The 15,662-nt window shown below is 35.4% G+C and overlaps 1 protein-coding gene across 4 annotated transcripts in view; it reads right to left on the bottom strand.

The window, feature by feature from the left end:
* Positions 1-15,662, bottom strand: part of HEATR5B (HEAT repeat containing 5B) — a 93,087-nt gene that overhangs the window by 41,710 nt on the left and 35,715 nt on the right. For all 4 annotated transcript variants that reach the window (XM_007167161.2, XM_007167162.3, XM_007167160.2 and 1 more), the window contains 4 exons: positions 13,770-13,929; positions 10,078-10,267; positions 7,070-7,239; positions 1,989-2,133 (listed from right to left, as the gene is read on the bottom strand). In XM_007167161.2, the coding sequence (XP_007167223.2) occupies positions 1,989-2,133; positions 7,070-7,239; positions 10,078-10,267; positions 13,770-13,929 (665 nt within the window). The remainder of the gene's footprint in view (positions 1-1,988; positions 2,134-7,069; positions 7,240-10,077; positions 10,268-13,769; positions 13,930-15,662) is intronic.

Genomic DNA, 15,662 nt, shown 5'->3' with positions numbered 1-15,662 from the left:
GTAGGAACGGGAAGGTTCCAAGGAGGGAACATTATGGACAGATTAGGCACAGAGGCCTATTTTTCACTTAGCAGTATATAGTGAATATTTTCCACGACGTGAATTTTCATGGCTACATAGCAAACCATTGAGTTAGGAGTACATTAACTGATTAACCATTGAGGATGAATTCCTCAAAAAGGAATTGCTAGGTCAAAGGGTAAGCACAGTTTGAAAACTTTGAGGATATACTGACAAAAAAATCCTCCAGAAAAGTTGTATGACTTTACATTTCTATCAGCAGTATAAGAAATTTATCTTTTATTCATATCTCCCCCAACACTGGTTAAAATCATTATTTTATTATCGGTCAGTTTTATAGAAGAAAAATGTTATCTTATGATTGTATTAACTTGCAACTATATAATCACTAGAGGTTAAAGGTATTTCATATGTTGATATTTCTCCTTTGATAAAACACCTCTTTTGTGTGCTCTCATGATTTTTACAGATGCATAAAAGAGTTACCATAGCAGGTCCGAGACTACCCTATTAAGACCTGATATTACGGGAACTGGGTTTCAGGAGGGTTCCCATCATTTCCTGATAAAAGTGGCTTACTGTGCCTAAATAATCTGCACCAACAATATAGTTTATGTTGAACATCTGCTTTCTTTCTGAGAGTCTGAACTTTTGGTATATGCTAGGCAGACCATGCCTGTTTGACCAGTCCCCAATAAAAATCTTGGGCATTGAGTGTCTAGCAAGATTCGCTAGCAGACAACATTTCACACGTGTTTTCACAACTCCTTGCTGTGTAACTGCATGGGGAGTGGACTCTTGGAAGCTTGTGCCTGGTTTGCTCTAGACTTCACTCCATTTATCCTCTCCCTTTGCTGATTTTGCCTTGTATCCTTTTGCTGTAATAAATCACAGCCATAAGCGTGACTATATGCTGAGTCCTAGCAAATCATCAAACCTGGGGGTGGTCTTAGGCCCCCTGGCACACTAATTTGTAAAAGCTTTAAAAATATTAAAATATAAATGCGCACATTTTAATACAATAAGCATATTTTGAAACTATCTTTCCCTCTCTTAGTTTGTCTCTTTCAATTTTGATTATGGTGACTGACATCTAGAAGTTTTGAACTTTTACACTTATTCAGGAGAATTCTGTAACTACTTTTGGTGCTATGTTTTCTCTCCAAAAAGCAGTAATGTTTACTGTTAGACTTTTATAATAAACTTCTTTTACATTCTACAGTACAGTATGCTTGTTAATAGAGCTCTTATTACACTATGCTAAAACTGAAGTTATTTTGGTATGTTGCTTCTTAGTATCCAAGCAACTTCTATGCATTAGGAAGCTCTTGTAAGTAAAACTTTTCTCTCACAATAGGGGAAATCTCTGTCAAGCTCTGAAAAAGTTCCCAAGCCACCTATCCCTAGAATCAGAAGACCAGCTACAAATTCAAGCTACACTTAAAACTCTCCCAAAAGCAAAAAGAACTGAAGAAAGCGAAGATCCACCTTTCGTTACCCAAACATCTATCTACTGACATTTCACAGTTTTACTGGTTACTTTGGTCTTACCTTCTTCAAGGAAAAGTTACATCATAAAATGTTAACTACTGTCAAAGACTGGAAGCTTTCAGGTAACCCTAAAATAGATAATTTCTCTTTTCAGAAGCCTATTAATGATACAAGGCAATATCCTTAGAGTTAGTCATCCCTTATACAGCTAAAACATTCTCAAGGGATGGCAGAAGTGTCCTGATACTAAATGCTACAAAAAATTTTTTTAAGCTATGAAATTTTAAAAAAGGTAAAAATGTAAAGTTACCAAGAAAACTACATGGGAATTTTAAAAGTGATAACAGTTTTATTTTACCTAAAAGAATAAGAAAATTGACCATATTTCAATGCAAAAATGTAATTTAATAAGTAATACTCATTTGAAATGTTAAAATACTTAAACAAAAAGAATATTGACCAATAATATAACTTACTAGCACCACTGCTCTCTTTGTCCCCTGCATTTTTTGCTAGGCTCATGGCATATTCGCATACTTCAGCTGCTTCTCTTTGTGCAAGCTGCCGGAGACATGCCACAGCTGCTCTTCGAAGTAACAAATGGGAACTACATAAGTGAACCTGTAAACCATAACAGTTTTAGACTTTTCTTTAAAAAAGCTGTAATCTCACTTGCCTAATGAATATATATGAACACCTTACTTGTGAAGAGGCTCTCCATTTAACCACCTCAGTTGTTTAAGACATAGCCAAATAATGGCCTTTTCAAAAAATAGTAATACCAATAAAATATATAAAGAATATTTTAGTAGCCTATAAAATAACTGCCCCAAGACTTGGGCACTAAAGATCATATAATATACTTAGATAAAAATCCAGAAAGATCTTTTGCACATCTTATTTTACACATGGTCGTACTAAATTCTGTCAATGAAATTTTTTAAGTGCACAGAGATTAACTGCAGTGAATGAACAGTTAGGGGGCAGAACACACAGTAAGAACTGAAAGCAAAGGGGGGTGTATAGTAAAATAAAAAACCAAAATCAAGCAAACATAAATATCTGAAAAGAACTGCAAAATGGATCCTTTCGGTACAGCATTTTTTTTAATCTCACAAGTTCGTGAAAGAATCAATATAGTACACTCTAATACATGAAGTAAAGTATAAGAGGCAGTACTGCATAATAATTAAGAGCTCAGGCTCCAGGTGCCAGACTGGATTTGAATCTTGGCTCTGCACTTACTCCTGTGTGATTAGACAAGTTACTTAACCTCTCTGTGCCTTGTTTGCCCATATGTGAAATGGGGATAGTAACTCTTCACAGGAATATAGTGAAAATAAAATAAGTTAAAATAAGTATTTTACTTAGAACAGTGGATGACACATGGTGATTGCTCAATAAATGCTAGCTGTTATCACTATTACTATAAATCTGACTCATTGAGAAAATATTAAATTATGTTCCATATGCTGCTTTTTAAGCAAGGGAGTAAGTAATTATTTCAGAAAGAATCTCATCCAGAAATGATGGGGGGGGGAAATAAAATAATAAATAAGTGATGTGGAATACATAACTCCTTCACAATGCTAGATAATATATTTTTATGCTCTTAATATAGCATTTGTAACTTATTTTTGTGTAAAACTCACAGCCCATGAAATTATGCCAAGTATTAAAAAAAGAAAATATAACTGAGGAGAGAAAACCTGACAGATCAGATTTTTTTCAACAGAATATTTTTTTTTTCACGTCTCTTCCTGAAAATAAAGACGTTTTGGAACTTGCAAATATCCTACAATTAGAAAAGTTAAGCATGATCATATGAGATGGGAAGAACAAGTATCTCGGAGTTTCTGCCTTTTTATCTGTACAATGGGGACAATGTCCACCTTACCTCTATCTTACACAACTGTGGTAAGATCAAAGGATTAAATATATATGAAGCAGACACCATAAATTTAATTACAACTAAATAGAATTATAGCTAAGAAAATACACTCAACAAATGCTGACTAGCAGAATCAAAGTGAAAAATAAAACATTTTAAGGTTTACAAAGTGTTTTCAAAAACTCAATTTCAACGATTCTGAGGTGTACTCTCCCACCCATTTTAACATCTCTGATATTAGAGATGCAAATTATCATTAATGGTGTCTTGCAGCCACTGTAAACCAGGTAACAACAATGTTGTATTTGTTTGAAAACTTCCCCTTGACACTTCCTGGTAAAACCCACAAAATGTCAGGAATAAACCATATTAAACTTGAAAAATATATGTGGCTTCGTGCAGACTTCCTAGCTGCTTAGATATAACCACAATCTACTGTGACATCCATCAGTATAGCCTGGTTTAGCTTTGCTCTTGGATTTTATATAAATGGAACCATGAAGTCTGTTCTCTTCTGTGTCTGGTTTCTTTTTAGCAGTATGTCTGTGAGATTCATCCATGTGATTCCATGTAACAGTTCATTCATTTTTATTGTTGTGTAATATTTTATTGAAGAATTATATCACTATTTATCCACTCTGCTGATCGGTGGACACTTAGGTTGTTTCTGGTTTTTGGCTAGTATGAATAACCAAGCAATGAACATTCCTGTACATGTTTTTTGGCACACATGTGCATGCATTTCTGTCAGGTATTTACTTTAGAGTGGAGTTGCTGGGTTATACTGTATGCACAGTTTCAACTTTTTGTAGATTATGCCTCATTGTTTTCCTAAGAAGCTTCTTTTTTTTCTTACATTCCACAAACCTTAGGAATTTGTGCGCTGCTTGCTCCTACATCAAGACCTCTACCTTCCTATAAAAAGCTCTGTTATTTAAACTTTATGTCACCTTGCTATCCTATCCCTTCTGTGCCTGCCATATACTTATATCATGGTCAACTGGATATCCCTGCTCTGTCACTGACGACATGGGCATTCAACTCAAGTCTTCCTCTCGCTGACATCTCCTGTAATTTTCCCAGATGACGTAAATGCCATGTGTGGAATAAATCTGCACAGGAGAATGACTGGTCACATGGTATAAAAAGCACCCACTTGCCAGGAGGGAAATAACACTAATTCAGAGTGGTGGTTGTTCTTTCAAAAGCACATTTTGAACAGTTCTATCATTAGATACATTTTAATACTTTTAGATCATTTAATAAAGATTACTATGGTGAAACTCACCTCTTAATACATTTGCTGAAAAAAATATTTCATTTGTGTTAAGTATTACACATGGTATCACATGATATGGCCATTTCTGGTGGCAATGACTGAGTAGAGACGAACATGCAATTGATAAAAATCATCACTGATTTCACTAATTTGGATGAATCCACGTGTGGACTGATTTTTAGAGAGTGTCAAAGATTTGGTAATGAATACAGCTCGAAGGGCATTTGGCAATGTGCAAACAAGTTAGCCACTTGAGTGGCCCTCTGTCTCATCTTTATCTGCCATGCCATCTCCTTCCCACCAGTGAAGAGGGTCACTAACCTCTACTGAACCCTCGGAACCATTACAGAATCTTTTATTTCTGCAGTTACTTCCATCTCCCACATCCCATTCTCCTCAAACCTCTGATCCTCCTCTTTGCTCCCTCATTCACAGAACTTAATCTTCCCTATTACTTGATTAAGAAAGTACCAGTCATTATGTAATAACTCCCTCAACTTCCAGTCAACAAATCCAAAACCCACCTGTGTCTACCCCCCTACTTGTGTCCTGGAAACTATGCCACTGGAAACCTTGGAGGATTAACTATTCCCTCTCTGTCCTACACCTTTAACTCTCCCATCCTACTGGCTCCATCTTGTCAACGTATAAACACGCTCACTCTTCTCACTACTGTAGAAGTAAAAGCATCTCTTTTGACCCCATCACCCACTTGACCTATTGTCTATCTTCTGTCCTCTCCTTTACAGTCAAACTTCTGGAAAGAAGTTCCTGTTCATATTCCATATTTAACCCGGTATATTTGGGCTTCCGTTTGTACCACTCTACCAGATGAGCTCTTGCTAAGGACACCATGTGACAAAAGTCAAAGGACACACTGTAGCTGTCATCTCATTTGATCTCTTGACAATATTTGATATGGCTGACCACTCTGCTACTCCACCTGGCATCTGTGAACACCACAACCTCTATTTTCCTTTTTAACTCTCTGACTGCTCTTTCATGTTTTTTGCTGACTCTTTTTCCTTTCCTAAATTTTATATGCTGGGTTCCTCATTCAGCACTCTCTCCCTGGCGATCTCATCTACTCCTATGTCTTTACCATCTAAATGCTCATGCCTCCCAAGTTAACCTCTCCAACCAGACTTCTCTTTTCCGAGCTCCAGGTCCACGTAACTATTCAAATGTCTAAAACTGAATTAATGATATCCACTCTTTCAGACCTTCTCCTATTCCAGTGTTGCCAATCTCAGGAAGTTATATTACTTTGCTCAAGTCAGAAACCTGGGTCACATCCTTCCTCTATCCCCTAATTAATCAACAAATTCTATCAATCCTTTTTCCTAAATATCACTCAAATTCATCTATTTTTCCCCATTCCCATTGCTACTAACTTGGAAAAGTCATTTTCCTCTCCATCCCTAGACCACCATAATTCCTACCCTGTAGAGTCCATTCGCCACTCTGCAGCAAGAATGAAATGTAAAAAGTGCAAATCTGATCATGTTACTCCCCTGTGGAATTCCTTCTAGTGGTTCCCAATCGCTTGCAGAATAAAGTCCAAAGTTTTAACATATCTAGAAAGTCTGCAAGATGTGTCACCTGGCTAACTGTCCAGCTTCATCTTGTGACCCTATGACCCACCTCCCCCCCTTCTCTCTTAGCCTTAACCACACTGACTAAAAGGTTCCTTAAATGCATCCCCTCCTTCTCATCTCAGGGCCTTTCACATATTTTTCCCTCTGCCTAAAAATAAGTGCTGTTACTCTAACGTCACGCTTTTCCCCAAACTAACTCCTATTTATCCTACCTACAGTTCACACCTTACATATCATTTTTTCAGGGAAATCTTTTCTGAATGCCTGGGTTATGATAGGCTCCCCTGTTATATGCTCTCCTGTAGCCTCTTCTAGCACTTATTTGTAAATAATCATTGTTGACCATATTCCCTTTAAACTATAAACTCCATTATGACAGAGGCGTCATCTTGTCTCATCCACAAATGTATCCCTAGTACTCTGCACAGTTCCTGGCATATAGCAACCTCTCAATAAATATTTGTTCAGTGAGTCAATTAACAACTGTGATGATAGTAACAGATCCTCAGAAGTTAACAAGCTAACTTTAGGAAAAAAAATTCTGAGTGGGAAAGACTGAAAATATGATACATTCTTAGCCAAGAAATAAACAGTTCATTAAAATATTTCTTAAAGGGCGAAAAAGAAAATCAGTGAATAAAATGAATAGTCATAAAATGACTACTAAGCTGAAACTCTAGAATGCACAGCCCAGGAAACATGTTTTTTGTTTTGGCCTAGTCTGATCTTTTAGGAAACAAATTTGGGGCTCCCTAATTAAATCAATGAATGAAATAGCTTTATACTTACACAAAGGCTAGGAACGAGACTAGACAGATTGACATGTCGTGGTGCAAACATGTGAAGCTGCTGAAGGCAAGATATGGCAGCTGCCTGCACGAGAGAGTCTGAATGGTCCTGGGTTATTGCACAACCCACCAAACAAGAAGAACGGATTGTGGATATTGTTGCTCCATTCCCTAGAAGCAAAGTCAAAGAGAACATAAAGTACAATGACTTTATTAGTAGCACCAAAAATATCCCTAGAAAATAATTATCTTCTAAATAACCCCTCTTTCTAAACAAAAAAGTACACCTGAAATTAATACAACACTGTAAATCAACTGTACTTCAATTAAAAAAAAAAGAATAACTGTTGAATTAACATTAACTAGTATGTTTGCTCTATGGTTAGGTTTGGTACTGCAATTGTTAAACCAATAATCACTATAAGAAATGCCCTTACTTTTTTTCCCCTTACATTTTGACAGCATACATTTTATCAAGCAAATAAAATCCTACAGAACAGGAGTCAGCAAACTTTTCTTTAAAGGGCCAGAAGTAAATATTTTTTACTGTGCTAGCCAAGAGGCAAAATCCACACTACTCTATTATGTAAGTGCCTATATAACCATTTAAAAATGTTAAAACCATTCTTACCTCATGGGCTCTTAAAAAAAAAAGGACCAAAAAACCAGGCATCTGAGCAGATTCGGCCCATGGGCCATAGTTAATCTGCCTATCCTGCCTATCCCCTGTTATAAGAAAGTCATCCCAGAAATTCCTTTCCTTGAAAGCCAACCTTAAAAAGCCTTCCTTAAAAGGAAGATTTTATTCTATTCTATTTTTTTGGCCACGCTGCACGGCTTGCGGGATCTTAGTTCCCCGACCAGGGATCCAACCCGGGCCCCTAGCAGCGAGAACTAGGAGTCCTAACAACCTCTAGACCACCGGGGAATTCCCCAGGAAGTCACTTTTTAAAGGATGTAATGTACAGCATAGGGAATACAGTGAATAATATAATAACTTTACACAATGACAGATGGTTATTAGACGTAATGTGGTGATCAATTCATAATACATATAAATGTCAGTTGTACACCTGAAACGAATATAATATTGCATGTCAACTATACTTCATCAAAATAAAAAAAGGAGTCACTTTTAAGATAAATAAATATTTCTGATTACTATTCAGACTGTTTTGAAAACAAAAATTCTGCAAAATCCATACAAATGATTTCAAAACACAACTGCTTATGAATGATGATAATGCATCTTTCTTAGATTTACCTAACTTTACATTTATCCCCTGATAAACTATATTCTCTTTTAAACCCATCATTGTTGTATTTGATTCTCTGTTCAAACAATAATACCACATCTATTATATAATAACGACAAATCCTATTTTCCGAACAAGATTAATGGCTCATCTCTGAATAAAGTTTTACTTCTTAAAAAAAAAAAAAAAAAAAGATTAACGGCAATTTTTAAAAAGGTAGGAAAAATAAATTGCAGTATTATATACTGTCTAGATTAAAATGTCTTAATTGCCAAATATAAGTGCTTTAAAATTTTTACCAATGCAAAATAATTTTATATACAACAGAGACCAAACAAGCAAATCATAGACTCACACAAGAGTCACATTCTAGTCTGAAATACACACTGCCTCATCAGAAAGTACTTGGTAAACACCTACACTTAATCAAAGGCACATATTTATTCTCTCTTCATCCTTGTGATACTCACTGGAAGAAAGAACTATCAACTTTTCTCAAAGAGGACACTGAGTCCAAGATAGAGACATGTCTAAAACACATTTTTTCAATTCCTACCATTCATCCTTAAGATCTTTTCTTTTTTCACTTCCGTCTTTTTTTAAAATATCTGTCCGAATGGAGGCAACATATAGCATACTGATTAAGAATACAGGCAAAGGAAATTTATCTGAGCTTCACCTCTGATTCCAACTACTCATTGGCTATACGTGTGTGTATATATATATATATATAAACCTTGGACCTCTCTCAGCCTCAGTATTTCATCTGTAAAACAGAGAGATATACCTTTATCAGGACTGCTGTCAGAATTAAGTGAGGTAATATAAATAAAAAGCTTGATCCAGGGCTTCCCTGGTGGCGCCTTGGTTGAGAATCTGCCTGCTAATGCAGGGGACACGGGTTCAAGCCCTGGTCTGGGAAGATCCCACATGCCGTGGAGCGACTAGGCCCGTGAGCCACAACTACTGAGCCTGCGCGTCTGGAGCCTGTGCTTCGCAACGAGAGGCCACAATAGTGAGAGGCCCGCGCACCGCGATGAAGAGTGGTCCCCGCTTGCCGCAACTAGAGAAAGCCCTCGCACAGAAATGAAGACCCAACACAGTCAAAAATAAATAAATAAAAATAAATTTAAAAAGCTTGATCCATTGAAAGATTTAATAAATGGTAGGGGAAAAAAAGGAATGCTCTGAAAGTGGCTTATATATTTTGCATAAATTCACAGTAATTTTCTTACCTGAGTGTTTAATTTAACCATTAGTAGAATTATTTCAGTGGAAGTGCATGGTAAGAATATGGGCCTTAGGATCACAAATCTGCTACTCCTTAGCTGAGTTACTTATCTTCTCTGAGCTTACTTCCTCAGAGAAAAACTAGATAATATTATCTTCCTTAGAGTTAAAAAAAAAGTGAAGCTAAAGTCCACGAAGACAACTGTATGGCACTCCAGGCCAAAGGAACTCCACTTTTATCTTTGACTTCAAGGGGCTCCAAGTAACATTTCACTTAGATATTTTCTCTACTCATAACTTCAAAAATCACCTTCACATCACAGGTTTGTTGCAGGGATTAAATAAAATAGCACATGTAAAAAGCAGAGTTCCAGGTGTTCAGTAAATTGCAAGCACTCAATACGTAGTAATTATTATTATTATTATTACAAGATTTCTTTAGGCAACATTATGGTGACATTCAGGAAGTTGAAAGACAGTAATTATCTGTCTAGTCCCTTTAGTTTAAGATGAATTTACTCACCTTGTAGTTCAGGGCCAACAGTAGTTATTATAGCACCCAAACATCTACCCAAACACTGATGAACTTCTGTATGGGAGGGTGGAACTGTCAACAGCAAGGTAAGAACTAGAGATAATGTTGGCTCCACATATCCACGATACATTGGGCCACTAGAATCCACTATCAGAGCAAGTGAATGAAGGGACCAAGTCTGGAATAAAATATGATTTTATTTTATTGTAAGTAATAGAGTATACTGAATTGATGTTTAACTTAAATTTTCATAAACACCAACATCATAGTTTTTAATCAATAATCCAGGAATATATTCCTTAAGAAATAAAAGGTAGCACATAAGCTACCAGTAGCTAATAACCAAAGCCACTGATGTACAAATGCTATGTCTACAGTTTCTCTGTAGTGTGGCTTTGAGTGTCAGAAAAAAAGTATTGTTGATGAACTCATTTTTCTGTTATAATGTACATGTATTTCATACTTCCAAAAAACAATGACTGATATAATAAGTGTTCGATTTAGTGGTTGCTATGGACATCAAATATATCTTTATTGCCTGTATTGTTGGAGTTTTACTAAGAAACTAGTCTGAAATAAAACAATGTTCTGTACTCAGATCTATTTCTCGAGCAATGACATTCACAAAACAGTTCCTCAAGTGCATCAAACCATTTCAGGCCCAAATTTTTGTTTACTAAGCACAAATAATCTTAGTGGCTAATAGTATTTGCAAAACTAACCTAGAGCAATGTACTGTAATCAGCACAGGCTTAAGAAAATGCAAAGTCCTTTAAGCTGCCCACATCCACCTGTTAAAGAACGAACCTTTTATTTTTGCTGTTGGCAGCCCCAAAGGAGAGCTGCACTACTGGGCTGAGGACAGAGAGGTCTCAACAGAGAAGTTTCCCAACTTACCAACATGGTAGAAAAAAAATCCATACCTTAATTTCTATTACCTGTCAATCTACTCCAATCCTAGGGAATTTAGCAACCTGAGTTGGACAGTTATGTGTAGAAACCACACCTATTGACAAAAGTAATAGGGATATAACAGCTTGAGGGAGGAAAGCCAGAATACACATTCTGGAGAAAAAAACTAATGGAAGAAACAAAAGAAAGTATTTTAATAAAACTATCATAAGGATTTTTAAGGTAAATAATTAAAGCACAAAGGAGATTCCAGAAGTGTTTTAAAAAAACACACACCCAGTATTTATATTAAATTGTTCAGTAGAAAACTGGAAAAAAAAAGAATTATTGTTAAATACAAAAATCATTACCTTGAAGTTCAAATGGAAGATTATCCTGTAACCCACAGTGAAAATACAAAAAAATTAAAATAATGAGGATAAAGACAAGAGACTCAATATATAAATAAGTACCAGAAAGAGAAAAAGAAAAGATAAACTTATATAGAACTTGATGAAATTTCTAAGCTGCAAGGATAGAGAGAAAAATTCTTACACACTGTGAAACCAAAATATAAGGTTACAAACATACAGACCTATTTCAGATAAGTTTCTTAGCAATAAAAAGATGGGGAAAAAGATAGCTATGATGTCCATAAGCATCATTAATTCAGAAATTTATTACATAAACCAATGTCTTTTAGGCGTGTGAAATATATGCGCTGTGTAAAAGAAGAAAATGAATGCATCATTAAAGTTTTATATCTGAATATTCAAAGCCACACTGCAGAGAAACTTTAGGGTATTTGCACATCAGTTGTTTTGATTATTGGCTTATATGTTATCTTTTACTTCTTAAAGAACATATTTGAAAGTTTTTATAGATAGCTGATGAAAAACTGAGATGTTAATATCTATGGAAATTTAACTTAAAAAATTAAGCTACTATTAGCCTCTTACATGCAACACAAAAAATACTGAAACATTTAAGAATAATGAAAAAAAGGACTGTGTGCCAGGAACAGTATACCCAACCCAAATATCATTCACATTTGAAGACAGAATAAAGCCTTTTTTTTTTTAGATATGCAAGGAATCAGAAAGCACACCAGTCAACGACCCTTTCTAAGATAGTTATTGCTAAAGGAAGTTTTCCTATCAAGTAAAAATAAAATAAGAACAAAGATCTCAAGACAGGAGTTGAGGATACAAAAAAGAAAACATTATTGAAGACTAAATCTCTAGTAATTACAACTAAATATATGTATACAATAATTTGACTGGGAAGTATAATTTTTGAGTTAGGATTCTTATAACAGAAGAGACTTTAGAGAAAACTGAAGAATGCTACCATACTATTCTTGTGCAGATGTGAGCTGAAACAGAAGCTCTGAGGGAATATAAGTGGTCCACATTACAGTAAGATGTCATGTCATAGAAAAAGAATCATGTGAAGCAGTCACTTACAGGAGTGTGGTTTTAAGAAATAAAAGCAAGAGAGGGTTGAGAAAAAGGTGAAGACAAAGGAAAGAAAACTAGCACCTACTCGTTGACATAAAAGAAGAAAGCAACAACTTCTTAGGTAAAACAATTTCACAGTTGTGTTCTTTTCTTCCAGATTACTGTGGAAACAGCATTAAAAAAAAAACAGCATAGCACCTCTTTAGGAGCAACATTAGTTCACTTTTGATTTTAGTCCTTTTGGGACTTTTGTGCTTTACACAGCTGGAAACCTTTACCAAGAAGTCAAAGGCAAACTAAGCCTGTAGACTAAGAAGTCTCTGGTGGATTTTGCATTCTTTTCTTATGGTGAAGGAACCCATTTATTAACAAACTAATGACAGGCAGCAATGGCAATCAAACTTGTCTCTTCCAGCTTCTGAGTCCCAATATGAAGCTGGCGAGTTGAATGCTATTGGTTTCATATACTCAGTATTTTTAGGTGCATCACTGGGAAATGGCAAATCAAGAGTATAGGATATTTTCACACACGTGAAGTTCTTGCCTCTTATTGTAGTTATACCTATTTTTGTATAAAATATCTAAGGAGAGAGAAAGAAATTCAAGGAGTACACCTGAAGATTCAGCCAACAACACTGTACCTGGGTTAGGGTATTAGAGAAGAGAGAGAAGACTGTTATTAAAAGAAATTTGATCATCCAACAAACATAAGGAAATACAAAGAAGAGGAAACATGTACAAAGGATAATAAATAATAAAAAGAAACCATGTTTCAAGGAATGTTGTGAATGCGTTAAACTCCCAGAATAAGAAAGACTTTAGGATTAGGTTCAGATACAAAATCCTGTTATACACTCATAAAGCAAAATGACAGAGAAAGACCCTAAGACATTTTTCCTAACAGCCCATCAGAATCATTACTATTTTTACAAATAATTTTCCTAAAAATAATATTTTAAAATTTCATAATAGGGCTTCCCTCGTGGTACAGTGGTTAAGAATCCACCTGCCAACGCAGGGGACATGGGTTCGAGCCCTGGTCCGGGAAGATCCCACATGCCGCGGAGCAACTAAGCCCGTGAGCCACAACTACTGAAGCCTGCGCACCACAACTACCGAAGCCTGCACACCCAGAGCCCATGCTCTGCCACAAGAGAAGCCACCACAATGAGAAGCCCGCACACCTCAACAAAGAGTAGTCCCTGCTCGCCACAACTAGAGAAAGCCCGCGTGCAGCAATGACACCCAACACAACCAAAATAAATAAATAAATAAATAAATAAATTCATCCAAAAAAAAAATTTCATAATAAACAAATCCATATTATACCTGGACTTCAGAGGATGTCCCATCCTGTGCTAGAGCCAATAAAATGCTGACGCTGGTCTTCAGATGTTGTCCTGAGCCGATACCACCAACATAACGATGCAAACAGCCCAGAGCCAAAGAATGGCCAGTTCTGGATACAACGTCTCGAGCTGATTTCAATCTGGAAAAGAGTTATGCTTCAGGGATTGTTTCTTCTATTTCCCTACTGCAATAACAAGCTTATGAATCACACAATAAAAGGGATTTATTCTGGAAATCAGAAAAGATTACAATCTTTATTACTTCTTTCTCTACTCACTAACAAGAGTTAGAGATTTACTTTAAACTGGTTAAAGTCATACATTTCACGGAAGAAAGCCTACCTTTAGAGAAATATGAAAGAGGACCTACAACTTCACAGCTTTTAATATTAATTATTCCTTGAAAAGACAAGAGCCATTTGAAATGTATTTTTACCATTGGTGTTTTAAATAAAAGACAAATAAGACAAAAAGACTATGACTCATAATCAGGCACCAACATAGTCAGTTACTACTAGAAAACATTAAAATACCACTAAGAACAAAACTCCTAAAATAACAAAGGAGGCTAGAAAGCAACTTTGGTTGCATTTTCAAACTGTATTATAACTCTCAATAAGCCATCCATGATCAAACTTCTGTCACAAACTCATAAAAATGAAATAAAGCCAAGATATGAAAAACCATCACCAAGACTCTGGCTGGTCAGTTTGCCTACAGCAAAGAAAGAAAAACTCTTAAGTGCTGTCACGATGGAAGAGACATTAAGAAATGTAGTAATGAAGGAAGTGAACTAAGTCCATCCTTAGCAGTATTTCTAATATACTATATCCTTGGATAAGTGATCTCTCTCTCTCTATGCCTCAGTTTCTCCATCTGTAAAATGAACATTATCATTACTCCTATATAGCAGTTGTTTTGAGGAATGAAAGAAGAATGAATGCAACCTGTGAATTCTAAAAAGCCTTATACAGATTAGAAAGCTTCCTTCATATTGTTACTTTTCAGAGTTCATTTCAGTGAGCTAAAAAAAAGCTGAGCCAATTTTCTCAGTGATAGTCATCTATTCAATAAAGTAAGTAATCTAAGATATAAGAATATACCATATATATACTTTCCCAGGGGAGTGATTTTCAATTTGAATGGAAACTAATTTAACCAGTAATGGTTTTTATTTTTATCTGAACTGGGTCTTAAGCAATTGAGTTACTCCCTATTAACTGAGAACGGTTTATAGGAATGATTCCAGTCTTAATGCTAAGATGGCATATGATTTTAACGTGCAAAAACAGCTGACAGATCTGTATATATAGGTGACTTGGCTTTTCATAGTTGGATATTATATCAGCAAGAGATAATGTTGATAAAAAACACTCTGATATAATGAAGTTGCAGGATATTGAAGCTTTTTCAAAATAGAACCAGATTTTGTCAAATCTAAGATACCACAGATTTTTCTTAATGTACCATTATTTTATATAACAGTATAAAAGAAAAAAATGCTGCCAAATAATTATGACATTTCTTAGAGATTTTAAGACAAATCCCAATTTCAGATAACTTAAAATGTGAAAAAACAGGTAACAAAATCTATGTAATAATTAATTTCAGATCATAATAAATTATTTAGAAAAGCTAATGAAACTAAGCACTGAGAACACTTGCAAACCATTAACCAGACAGGTATGAATATGAATGAAATGTCCTTGTGTTTTACCAGAATAAGTATAAAATAAATACTCCTATAGGTATTGAAGCACTTATAAATTAAAACCACTTGTAACTAAAGAAAAATTAACCAGTCAAGAGTTTTCCAAAGAAATACACTCTTATTTTACCTATTATTAACAGAGCACAAACCATGGAACAGGTA

The sequence above is a fragment of the Balaenoptera acutorostrata genome, chromosome 12, assembly GCF_949987535.1.
Source record: "Balaenoptera acutorostrata chromosome 12, mBalAcu1.1, whole genome shotgun sequence".
Lineage (NCBI taxonomy): Eukaryota > Metazoa > Chordata > Mammalia > Artiodactyla > Balaenopteridae > Balaenoptera > Balaenoptera acutorostrata.
This window is presented reverse-complemented; position numbering and strand designations above follow the sequence as displayed.